The sequence below is a fragment of the Drosophila serrata genome, unplaced genomic scaffold (genome assembly GCF_035046125.1).
Source record: "Drosophila serrata isolate PLE 108 unplaced genomic scaffold, ASM3504612v1 contig_267, whole genome shotgun sequence".
NCBI classification, from domain to species: domain Eukaryota; kingdom Metazoa; phylum Arthropoda; class Insecta; order Diptera; family Drosophilidae; genus Drosophila; species Drosophila serrata.
Window position 1 is genome coordinate 19,684 of NW_028257165.1, and position 13,101 is coordinate 32,784.

General features: G+C 42.9%; 1 protein-coding gene across 1 annotated transcript in view; it reads right to left on the reverse strand.

The window, feature by feature from the left end:
• Window positions 1-1,740: 1,740 nt before the first annotated feature.
• The window catches only part of LOC147643593 (uncharacterized), a 29,468-nt gene continuing 18,107 nt past the window's right edge, over window positions 1,741-13,101 (reverse strand). Inside the window, exon 3 of the mRNA XM_086833055.1 lies at window positions 1,741-2,873. Within this exon, the coding sequence (XP_086689181.1) occupies window positions 2,780-2,873 (94 nt within the window). The 3' untranslated portion in view covers window positions 1,741-2,779. The remainder of the gene's footprint in view (window positions 2,874-13,101) is intronic.

A 13,101-nucleotide genomic window follows, 5' to 3' on the forward strand; every position in this document is an offset into this window, starting at 1 on the left:
GACGACGACGACGACCGCATTACAGCGCCCTGGGGGGATGATTGCCATGGTCGATGGCGATGTGCTTGGCTGGTCTCGCCTCCAGGTCCTCCACTCCCGGAGCCTTTTCTTTTTTGTTGTTGTCTTCGGTCTGGGCCCCACGACCTCCCTCGCCCCACCCAAGCCCCTCCTTCTTCGGCGGGGCTCGTAATTAGCCATAATTCACTTGCCTAGACCGAAGACAAAATGAAGCATAAAATATTTACGCACTGCCCGGCCAGGCACCGGAAATATGCAATTTGACGTAATTTGCATGCAAACTCCGCCAGACGGCGACTTCTAGCCACTTCCACTTGCCACTGCAACTTGCAACTTGCAACTCGCAGTCTGCCGTCTGCCGTCTGCTTCGAGAGTGAGTGGCACGTGGTCGAGTTAGGTGATGCAATCATTTCCGCTGTTGCCAATGTGCAGATTGGACAGAATCAATTTCCGTTTCACAATTGACTGCTAACCCGTGCATCTTATGGCTTATGCACAGGTGTGGCTCAGGTGGTTCTTGTGGTGATCAAGGTCGGAAAAGGTACACTTTGTGGCTAGATAGTATTTCTAATTAAGCTGATCAGGAACTATGTATTCTGCGGTACATCATGCTAATTTCTAGGAGATGAATACATTTTAAGTCAATATTAAAATGACTTATTATAATGCTTACCTAAAATCAACCTTTAGGAGTAGGAAAGCTACAGTGGAGTGTGACTGACTATATTATTCTGGATATATTTATGGAAAACTTTTATTAAACTCGGCTGAAGACAGAAGAAGATGTTGATAAATAAACACAAATGCTGCTAGAAACATGCACCTTTAAATATGTTGAGCAACACCGATAGGAGCTGGCAACACAAATGTAGATGTTGCGGAAGTTCTACATGCACAGTAACTTTATTTTTTATTTCCATCATCCTTAATAACCTATTTTAAGTATCTTGCAGCCTTTGGGTACCATAGATAGCCACAGACAACAAAAATGGAAATGTGACTAAACTCCTTGTTAATTACACAGGAATGACTCAAAAAACCTTCTCTCATACAGTAAAAGAAGTAGAATGAATAAAACTCGATTTAATAGAGTTGAACTGAGCCCAGATCGGATGTCAGCTGGCCATTAGCTGGTAATCAGATTGCCCCATTGTCCCCCAGAATTATCGTATGGAAAAGCAGCTTAACGCATTTAAAGTTTAATCTGTTAGTTTTTTAAGCTGAACGGAGTAAAGGAAACCTGTCTCGGGAGCAACAGTTGTACAAATTAAACCCTCTCGCCCCACGAGCCAGCCCGTGCGAGTTGGAGAATACTTCCAGCCTCTGAATCCCCATTTAAAGCCCCTCGAGCCACCTCTGCTCCAACAACTTCTGGATGCTGCTGCTGGTGGTGCAAACATTTTCTTTTCATTAATTCATAAAGCATATTTTTATTGAGTGGCAACACATGAGTCGAGCGGGGAAAGGGTGAGAGGACCAGGAGCCAGGGCATGCCCGTAGTCATCGTGGGGCATTAAAAAGTTGCAGTAATGGAAATTGTTTTGTGGAAACTGCCAACTGCCAGTTAGCTTGTTGCCATCGAGTGCTGGTGGCAGGGGCGGGGCGGGGAAAGCGGGCCTTGTGGGGCTTGGGAATGTGCTTGCTTGGAAGTTGTTTTGGGCACGCTTCGTTTGCCACGGGAACTTCAAATAGAATAAAAGTTGACTTGATGCTCCCTGATAATTTCCTCTCATTCCAGCTAGTTTTCCCTCGCATTTCCCTCGCTTCCCCAATGAATTGTTGCGGCTGATAAGATGCTGATGGAAGCGGAGATGGTTATAGTTCAACTAAGATGATTGCCAGGAATGTTATGGCCAAAGTGGATGGTATGAAACGGAATGTTGAGTCCAATTTGGACTTTAGCTGGCTGGGAAATGACTTTAAAATCATATGACTTCATTGATAAGAAATAAAATATATTAATCCATTAATCTAGTATCTCTATTCTTAGAAGAGTGAGTGTGTTAGGCTTTTATCTCTTTTCTATCATTCTTTCTTGGTTCTTTTAATAATCTCCAATAAACTAAAGATACTCGTGTTCAAACTATTGCATCTTAACATCTTCTCCTTCATATATTTGAACAGGAGGCCTCAGTATATTAGCAATTTCTTTTATTTTTCCAACTGTTTGCTAACTGACTGCTCTCCTTTAACGCCCCAGTGCTCTCAGGCCAGCAACTCCTCCATCAAATTAGCCGAATCTTCATCTCCGGCCATTCCTCATTTCACCTCGGGGTGTTTCACATCTCCCGGCGCTTCAGCTTCAGTCAAAAAGAAAAAAACTAAGAGAGAAAGAATAAAACTCCCTCGATTGTTTATCCAACAAACACAACAATTCGTGAAACAACATTGTGTGTGCGGACGGATAGAATGTTTATTTTGATTTGTCCTCACTCCTCTCCCCCCCTATTTGTTCCGTATCTAAAACCCCATATACATTACACTTATCTATGTTCGCTTCCAAGGGGAGGGCGATGTGGGCAGAGTCTTAGGGCCACATACGGCCTGGTCCATAATTTTGTTTATTTAATTTTTATGTCATGTGCCGTTCGGACGCTTGTCGCTCGTCGGCCGTCAAATAAGCCGCCGGAGCTGTAGTGGAGTGGAAGCATGCTCCTGCCTCTTTCCCCCCATCATCATCATCATCTTCATCATCTTCATCATCGTAGCCATCATTGGCAGCAACTTCTATGGCCTGCTCCTGGCATAAAGTTGTCATGCCTCAGTTGTTTGATTGCCTCTGCTCGCTTGCAGTGCGGCCCCCAAGGCGATGGATGGTTGGATGGAACCCCCGGCTTCCCTCACCATCTCGCTTTCTGAATTGTACAGCAGAGTTCAACAAAATAGCATTGATAGATATATGAAATCGAAAAGAAATACATAGTATCTATTTAGACAATTATAATAATGCTTTGAGTATGAATTCCTGACCCTTAAAAAGGATAAGTACATTCACTAAATAGATTTTTTAGCTTGTAAAATATATGTATATCAACATATACAGAATAGTTGGTCTTGGCATGATCATGAGATACTGGTCTCAGAGATTAATATAACTACAAAATGAGCGATCAATCAATTTATATCAGTCACGGGTTACAAAAGTCCTCGGTTAAACCTTCTAGTTTGTAGTACAAACAAAGCAAAATACTCATAACTCACAAATGAATGAAATGCAATTCCCTATTTATAATAATTAATCAAACTCTTATGCACTAAGGAATTTTATCTTGGCTAGAGTTCACAAATGTTACATATTAAGTTAAAGAAATATACATTTAAATGATTGAGACACTATTTGTTCAAGTACATGTGTAACTCGGAGTATTCCCCAGTTGAATGCTCCTTGAATTTCCCATACACACTCAGGGAGCCTCATGCTCCCAGGCCTCGCAGGAAGATACTCGTAGACAATTTTATTTTCATTTTCCATTTTGGTATTCCTCGGCTCCGTTCCGTTTTCTCTTCTCGTTGGTTTCCTTTTTTTTGTAGTTCGGTGTATCTATTTCTCTCGTTTCTAATTTTAAAATCTTGGTTCGTTGTTGCCCGGGCTGAATCGCGTTGTTTACGGAAGTTTTTTTCAGTCCTCAGTTCCCAGACCCCGGTCCTCGGTCCTCGGTCCCCCGTCCTGGTTGCTCCTGGCCTGAGTGCATTGCCATGTTCTATAGACGACCAACTTCACATCATTGTCGTCATCTTCGCCGTAGCTGTAGCTGTAGCTGTCTGTGTCAGTGTCTGTGTCTGGCTCGGTCTTGGATTCTTTTGCGAGTATCTCTGCCCCAAGTATCTGTATCTGTGTGCCTGCAGCTTCAAGTCAACTTGTTGTACGAGTCTAGTCAATGTCGCTCCTCGCCCAACTTTGTCGACTGCGGCACAAACTTTAATTTCGAATCTATTACACAGACTGAAAACTGCTATCCGCCAGATCCCTTCTCGCCGGCTCCTAAAGTTGCTGCATCGCTTGTTATTAATTGATTTCCTTATTAAGCCCTGCTGCTAGTCGGACCAGAGGAAAATCTGAGCAAGACCGGCAGGGGGAGAGAGAGAGAGAGTGGCTTCCGGACTCTTTGACGTAGTTTGGCTAATTAGAATGTGATTAAAATGTGTCTGGTTCCGGACTCCGGCCAGCGGAACTCAAGTTGAAAGTATATTAAAGCGCGGACAATGTCCGCTTTCCTAGATTCTTAAACTCGGAACTGTCTACTTTGTATAGTTTTCTTGTAAACAAAATTTAAATACTTTGAATAACCTGAAGAATGCATGCTTCAGAGTTACCCAAGAGTCTTTTAATACGATTTCACCAGTATCTGTTTCAATTTGGGAAAATAACTAAACTGATATCAAACACTTGTTCATAATTATATTTTGGAAAAGCTTCTTCCTTCAAGGACCTGCACTGGACATACTCGGCTCAGAAATTTTCCTTGTTTGTGTTTGCTTTGCTGGAAAACCCCTTCTTGTCTTGGCCATTTAGCCCAAAGTATTTTCATAATATCAACAAATTTGGCCCTGGCTTCCGTCCACTGCCGTTGATTTGTTGATTTTGATGCGCCCCAAAGCAATGAACACACTTAATGTTATTGCAATTTGAAAGGAAATACACAAATGGGTATGGAAATCCAGCAACTTCTTGCTGTTCAAAAGCATATTTTTAAATGTTAATGCATGGCGGGTCCATTGAACTTTGCCTTTGATTAATGAAACAAAATCTGGCCTGTAACACGTTATACTCAACTGATTAGCATTTTTGCTGCTGCCGCCGTCGCCGCTGCTTTGTGTTAATAAAAAGAATTTCTGTTCGCGAAATGCAATTTAAATTTTAATGTGCTGCCTTTTAGCAACGACGGCGATGGGGAAAAATACAAAAAATAAATTCAATGCGAAATACAGCAGCAAAAACTGCAGCACACATGGTAAATGGCTAATGGTCGGTGGAGGGAGGAGGGAGGAGGGAGGAGGCAGCCGGGAGAAGCGACCGTTGCGTGCAATTTCAACCTCGCTGTTGCCCCAAAGGCAAACATGGTCCACTCTATTCCCTCCTGCCCCTGGGCCCTGTCCAGAGCCCGGCTCACGCACTTCAACGCTTTGCATTGTAATACATTTAATTTTCTCGTTTTCGACCCTCCGAATGTCAAAAGTTAGCTGCGAACGCAACTCATTAAGCCGGGAAAGTGTATCTGGCAGATACATTTTCAATCTGCGCCAGATAAAGGTCTGCCCATGTAATGAATCCCAGCACGAAGGCTTTAAGCCCGGTCGGAAACGAGTCCGTTTCCCTGAACGACTTTATCTCGTTGATTTAATTGTTCAGATGGGAAAGAGATAATTTAAATACATGCTCAACAAGAAATACTTAGGGATTACTTTAAAAACAATAAGCTGAAATATGATCATAATCATTGTATCTACTGAGATGCAGAAGATTATCATCATAATCATTCAACTTAAAGTTTAATAGTTGATTTTCCTTAAGGCTTTCCTACGTACATATGTAGTAGAAGCACCTCATTCAAGACATTCCTTTCCTTTAGAAAGTTTGTGGAAATTTAATTTAAAATCAATTTGCCTTCATCTTTCACGTTCGCCATCCTCTGCATTTCTGGCTTTCAAAGAGACTGGATTTCTTCTTCTATGAGGAACTCATCTCCCCCGGAGATTGACCCACTTTCGGCGACTTCCTTCTCTCCAAATCTGCTGGCACTCGGCTTTGGCCATCCTGCTGTCCTTGATCCAGGGCCGGAGAAGCTGCCTCTTGCTCTCCTGCCACGCATTAATCATGACAACTCTGCCATGTCAACGTCGTCCCCATGCAAATCCAACAAACTGTCACTAAATGTGCGACTTTAAGCGCTCTTATCCTCCTGCCTGCCACTGGAGCAGGGAGAAACCGCTGCGTTTTTTGTCCACAGTTTCCCCCATCTCCATCCCCATCCCCATCCCCATCCCCGTCAGCGTGTTCCTGCTGCAATATTTCCTGGGCGCAATTCCGACGGCCCCAGTGTGTGTGCAAGAGAGTTTTTCCCAGCCCAAAAACCAAAGCGAGACACATCATCCACATCCGTTTGGCTTTTTTGCCATCGCGCATGTTGTTTCTGCTTTTGCTGTGAGCTCTTTGAATATTTCACACGATTGCTTAGTTTTCTACAGTGGAACGGATCACGTATGTAAGAGCATCGGAAGCAGCTTTTAAAAACCTTGAATTTTGCATAAGAAATTTGATTATAGTAAACATCAAGCCTGCTTTTATGTCATTAAAAGTGATACGTTTCTGCATTAAACTGCATTGAAGGAAACTTGCAAAGTCAAAGTGTGTATACCCTTTCAGCTTTTGAGATAATTTATAAATGCGACTATTAATCATGTATTAATTAGTATATAGTAAGAGTTGTAATCGAATGAATAAGCAGAAAGAGAGGCAAAAGAACGAACATCTTTAGATCGCTTCGTCTGATGTTGATATTCCTTATTTCGATTTAGTTGAATAAAGGTATTATCAATCTCCTGTTACTGCTTTATCAACTCTTAACCCAGTTAGTGGGCTTTTGTTGGTGACTTTATGTGCGAATGATTGATTCTATATTCATTCTGAACAGGCTGGACCAGCTGGAACCCACTGTTCAGAGTTTGGTGCTTTGGCCAAGTGAAAAATAGTGTAATTTGCAGCAGTGAAACAGAAACAGAACCGTTCGGAACTCGGCTCAAAAATGCGGCCCAGGGTGAACAGAGCCAAAGTTAATTTGTAGCGACGGCGAAACAAGCTATTAGCAGGTTGCATATAGGCGACAAGGGGCACTGGTCGTGGGGGGCTTCCCCCCTTTCGATCCTCCTGCCAACTTGTGTGTGTGTGTGTTACCCGTTCTGGCCACAACTCGTTTTTTCCTGCATTTAAGCCGGCCATGGGCACTGATGAACGTGAGCAGCACGTTGACGCTTTAATGCTCTTGCAGTGGCTCGGCTTAGCCCGGCTCCTGCAGCTCCGTACTGCGTACCGCGTACTGCGCACTACGTGCTACGTGCGCCGGCGTATCTGTCAGATACTTTAGCACAAGTGCTGCAAAACTTTGTAAATAATGCCCGGCCGGGGAACTCCGCTCCACGCCCCTCCCCCCGCACACAGGCTGTGTGCATTCAACATGTCATGAATGAATAATTAGCCAAGGCAAGACTGCGGCGAGGGAAGTAGGAAGCCGAATGCATCCATCCACACATGGCAACACGTAAAATGTTTCCACACACTGCGCTGCGCTGCTTTAATTAATTTGAGTTGAGCTCAGTTCTCAGCTCAGGTCCCTCCTCTCCGCGCTGCCTAATTTCATTTTGATTTGTATTACTTTTTCGTAAATATATATTTTTATTATGCCATCCTCATGCATATTCATAACAGCCGCTAATGCCCCAAACGGGCCAGAGCCCAATATTTTTATTTCCCCACCTCCCCCTCCGCTCCAACGCTTTATTAGCCGGAAATGCAAACGTTTGTTATGCTCTTTGCCCGACTTATCTTTTATTTATGTGCATTTCCATTGCACGCAGGGGAGTGGATACAGTTGCCCCTGCTTGGAAATGGGAATGTGGATGGGGATGGAGGTGGAAATGGAGATGGAAATGGGGATGGGGATGGGGATGGAGATGGTGCTGGGAACTGGGCTGGGACTTGGCACTTGGGCTGCCACTGGAGCGCTTGGAGAACGGTTAACAGGTTAATAAACAGTTCAGCCGACGTCCAAAACCAGTTAATAATTCTCCTTCTCCTTCACTTGCGTTTAATATACTAGGCCCCGCTAATTTATGCAATTTTTAGCCCTCTTATCTGCGACAATCATCTCTTGGCAGACTTTGGATTCCCGGAAACGTGCTGAAGGAAATGAAAAACTAATGGACATCCAAAAATTAATTCCACTGAATTCAAGAATTAAAATATATGTTAAATACTAAGAGAGGATACTGGAGGAGAGGTCATTTACGAAGAACTCAACTTAGGAAACCTTTACAATTTATTACACAACAGTAAAGGGTTCTTAACCACATTAACTGAGGAAAATATACAACAACGTTGTAATTATTTTGGTTTAATTAAAGAGAACTTGCTCTTTAATGCAACTATACTACACTATACAGATATACTTGATTATATACTTTACTAATTCAGTACCTATTAGTTAAGCTGATCAATTTTATTGGAATTAATTAGATAAGATACCTAAAAAATCATAATACATTTTAATTGCATTATTTTAAACAATCCCTAAATGCTTAAACTTAGCAAAGTAATAAAATTGTAACAAATTTCCCATGACCATCAGTTCACACGTTCCAGCAAACTGTCCCCGGAGAGTGTGGCACGTAAAAAGGCCAAAACAATATCAGTGACAACAGCAAAAAACCGTCTCAATCGTTTACATAAATTTGCCGAGCTGTCCATCAATAAATCTAAGCGTAGATAAATTTATAGCATTTCGCTTTTGTTGCTATCCGTGTCTGTGTGCAACAATTTCCCCTTGTCTTTCTCTCCGACTCTGGAAATCGGATTTGTAGTCAAGACTACCTCAATACGAGTTTCGTTTGCCCAAATGAGTTTTTCCCGCTTTGGCGGAGGAGGAGAGGGATCCCCTAGTGGGGAGAACGAGAATAACGAGCGTGTTGGAATAAAAAACTAAATAAAAGAGCAGAATCGTTTAGCATATTTTAGCATATTCAAAGCCCCGAAAGAGACGGAGCCACACCTGAGCGCATCTCGCGCTCCCTCTCGCACTCACTTATTACGAAGCGCAAGCCGCCGATGCTGCCGCACTTGTTGTAGTTCATTAGCACTTGTCGGTGACAGGTATCTGCTCCGCACTCCCCCCGCAAAAAAAATGTATCTCGGTTCAATTGCCACAAAAGCGCTCAATGGCTCAATGAAAGTTTATGGGGCCCATTGCGGTCATCGCTGCTGCCGATTCTCCACTAAAGTTCTCTGGTTTTGAAAGTGAATTTATAATTAACTTGGTGAATTTTAAATGCTCCACGCTTTGTGCTATTAATTAATGTGGGAAGCTTTCGAAATGAGTTTCTGCATCAATTTAAATTTAAAATGCGAAACCGAATTCATTTGACACTGCCATTGAGAAGTCGATTAGTTTTTGTACAGAATATGAATGATACTTAAATTAAATTATAGCTTATATCTGTGTAAAGCAATTGTTACAAATACTGAATTAATAAACTTTAGAATTTTGAGACATTCACTCACTCGAGGCGTTTCATTTAGTTACAGAAGTCAGGTAACGTCAACTTCCTAGGGGAAGATAAAAGATAATAGATTCTTAAAATATTTGGACATGTTCAGAAGAGAGTACTGTTAACTGCGATTCAATTAACAATTAAATTAAAGCCTCGGATTATGCTGGAAGGCACAATTGTTTTGGTTTGGTTATCGAAACCACTCAATAAAAATAAATCGAAAATCATTGGGCTATCAGAAATCATCTTTTCTTTTTCGGAACCGTTAAAGATTTGTCAGGGAGTTCAAGTCCCTGTCAATGCTAGATCTTACGTTTTACCGATAGCAAACCAGGACTTTATCCGACCGCAAAATTTTGACAGGGAGACTAGAAACCGAACGTTAGTTTGCGTTTTATAATTTTACCGTAAAAATAAAGCCTTAAGAAAATTCTGTTGTGACATATAAAAAAAAAATACATTCAAACCTCCTGTCAAACCTTTTTTGGCTTGACAAAAAAATCACCAGATAAGGAAGAAAAGGCGCACAATTAGGTTCTAAGAGGCACACTGTTAGTCTTTCGTTTGGATTAATTAAAGGAAAGTTGAAAATAAGTTTGCTTAGCTATCAGAGATGTTTATGCCAAGCATAAACTAGACAGAAGTATTTAAGCTTTGCACTGAAAAGGTAAACATTTAATTGAATTTAATCAATCACAGCCTTTTCAAAAAAGTATATGTTAACTGGATAAGAATGCAATTAAAATAAAGGCAGATAGTCACAAAAATTGAACAAATTATTTAGTGCGTACCGAACAGATTAAATAATACCTTACATTACAATAAAATCCAACATATTTCAGCTTCCCCTAATGGGGAAGGACTTATTGTTTTTGAATGAGCAAACATCTTCAAGGAGAACCACATCACAGCTCGCTTTGCCAAAAGGTGAATAACATTCCCACAGACACACCCCGCTTCGAGATACATTCAATGTGTGTTTCCCCCCGTTCTCCCCCCTCGGTCACAGCTTAGTAAAATAGCAACAAAGATGTAAATCGCATCGCGAAATTGTATTGTGACGAATTTGCTTTTGGCTAATTTTTTGGCGCGAGCATTTGGCGTGGGCCCCATTCGCGCTTCCCCGCACAGCTCGTTATTTGCACTCTTATTTGTATTTGTATTTATATTTAATTTGATGTGTCAGTTAAAATCGTCGACAAGGGGGAAGCAATGTCAACATTGAGCGAGCGAGTGAGAAATTAAGATTTATTGTGGGTGAAGCTGACGCTGGGGGTTCCTCGATCGCATGTATCCGAACCGCGTGTATCTGTATCTGTGTGAGCCAAGGTTGTCAGAGTATGGGGGAAATAAAGTCTGTTTGACACCTGAAGGTTTCCCCATCACCTCCAGGCTCTCCTTCGGGACTCCTGCATTTGGGCAATGAACTTGAGAGCTACTCGAGCTCTGAGTGTCTGGGAAATAATCAAACTAGGAAATCATTCGCGGAATGCCTTCCACCGATCAATCGGTCAGAATATATTTCCAAAAATATGCAAATGACTATTTATGGGTGATTTGCAGCCACAGAGACAGCCTGCTGCTGGTGCTGTTTCCACACAAATAAATTCAATTTAATTTAATTTGGGCCCCCGGGTCAGTTACAAATTATATATCATTCGGAGCCAGCTGCTAATGACCCAGTAGCAGCAGCAGCGGCAAATGTTGTAAAATGTATACATTTAACGGCCGTTGTGATTATTACAAACTCTGGTGTTGTGCTTCTGGCACAAAATCCAAAATGCTCAAGTGAAATACAATTAATTATGGCTGTTAATGATCTTGCGGAGGAACACAACTAACCAAGGCAGCGAGATGGGGCGTCTGGACAAGTCCCAAGCTCAACCAGGAAGTTTGACCAGAAACAAAATGAAGTAAAACATAAAACACGCTCGCTGAAAACCAAGTCAAGTCCAAGCTGCCACAGCTGTTGCTCATGTTAATTTCATGCGTTCAACAGGTTTGTCCCCCCGACCCGCCTGTGCCGCTTTCTGTGCCATATTTTACGTTAGTTTTAGTAATTTTTCCATTTCGCCACGCCAACTACCGCGCAGCGTGCGTTTAAGTGTCGTCGCTCCGCATGCGAGTGCATACGTATACTATATAGTATATAGTATCTGCAAGTATCCGTGTCTGCAGACAGTCTCTGTTTTCAGTTCCATTGCCAGGCACAGTCCAGGCTCAATCCCCAGCCCAGCCTGCCTAACGTTTTGCTGTTTTAATAGGTTTTTGTGCCCCTCGGGCTGGCTCACACACATCGTCCAGATACCGAGTATCTTGCAGATACTTTATCGGCCACAGTTTCGGCTCTAGCTCGGAACCGCCTCGACTGGCACATGTTTAATTACGGAACCCCATACCACACGCTTGTGAATTAGTTTCGAGAGCCAGAGTAGTAAACTTGTACTTGTCATAAATAACAAAGCAGACACCGGCTCATCCCTTCGAAAGGTATTTCAAGAAATCTTGGAGTAAACGTTTCGTACTCTCACTCAACGAGGAATACTATATGTTATGATTCAATATCTTCCTATGGTAGAGAGAACAATCAAGGATTTGGCAGCTTTTCAAACTACTTCAAAATGTATTGAATATTGTTGCAGCAGAATGAATGTAAATGCAATCGATTCCTTTCCCAGCGACTGCAATAATTCACTTCCAACCAAGGTGCCTGTATACCTGTTACCGATCCTCCGCAGAACCCTCTGAGGGAAGCTGCAGAACAAAGGAGTGGAAACCTTACTCCCAACGGCATCTGAGTCACCGCGGTGATGGAGAGCAGTCGGACTTTATGGGATGGGCCCGGGATTGATATAGGGAATGGCGAACATCGGGCATCGGGCACACACTTCACAGCATTAAAAAAGCCTGCCCATGCCTGATAAATTTATTAGGGCTAAAGACTGCTTTTTGACTGCATCCCGGCTCCCAGCAAGCCATGAAATGCGGAGACAACAGTTTGATAGCCTTAGATAAGGCGCTCAAAGCCACTTGGGAAGCCTGAGAGCGTTGGCTACATAAATTGGATTCCCGTGAATTTGTAATGTGCGCTCAAAAGTTCCAAGGAAGCAGCAGAAGGAAAACAAGAGTGGCAACAAATATTGCTCTGTCTTGTCTGCTGTGCAAAGTATTCGGCATACACTTATTCATAGGAAACCCGGGGGTCGGAGATGTGGCGACCAGACACTGAGTGTTACCAAGAAAACTGTCAACTGGCCGGCGCACTGGCCCAAACGATCCACTACGGATTCGCTAACATCTGGGGGGGAATGCTCCGGGCCTCATCGTTTGTTTCAGTGTACGCATGGCGTGCCCTGTAGTCCGTCCATCAGTCAGTTGTAAATCCGCACACAGATACTCGCTCACGCACACCATGCAGCCCTCAAGTGCTAACTTAATTATTTAGCATGCGAACAGGAACAGCAAACACAAAGGAGTAGGAACAACTTCAAACTTGGCAACAAAGAAAGCCCGCCGGAGCCCCTCCCTCCCTCCCTCGCCCCGCCGACAAAAGCCAAAATCTCAGCTGAAGCAGCCGCAGCGTCGCGAAGTTGAAGTTTTCGTTTCGGGCTTTGGTCTTGCCATTGCCTCTGCCTTTGAGTTCGAGTTCGAGTTCGAGTTCGAGTTTGGGTTTCCTCTTTTCTCCGTTTTGTTGTTAAGTAGATTTATGCACGTCTAGTCTGAAATTATTTGAAACAAGTTTAAAAGGCATATGGCCAATCTGCGGGGAGAGCCCTTGCGATTCTGCGGCGACTCACTCAGGTAGAGAAGGGCGTTGCAGAC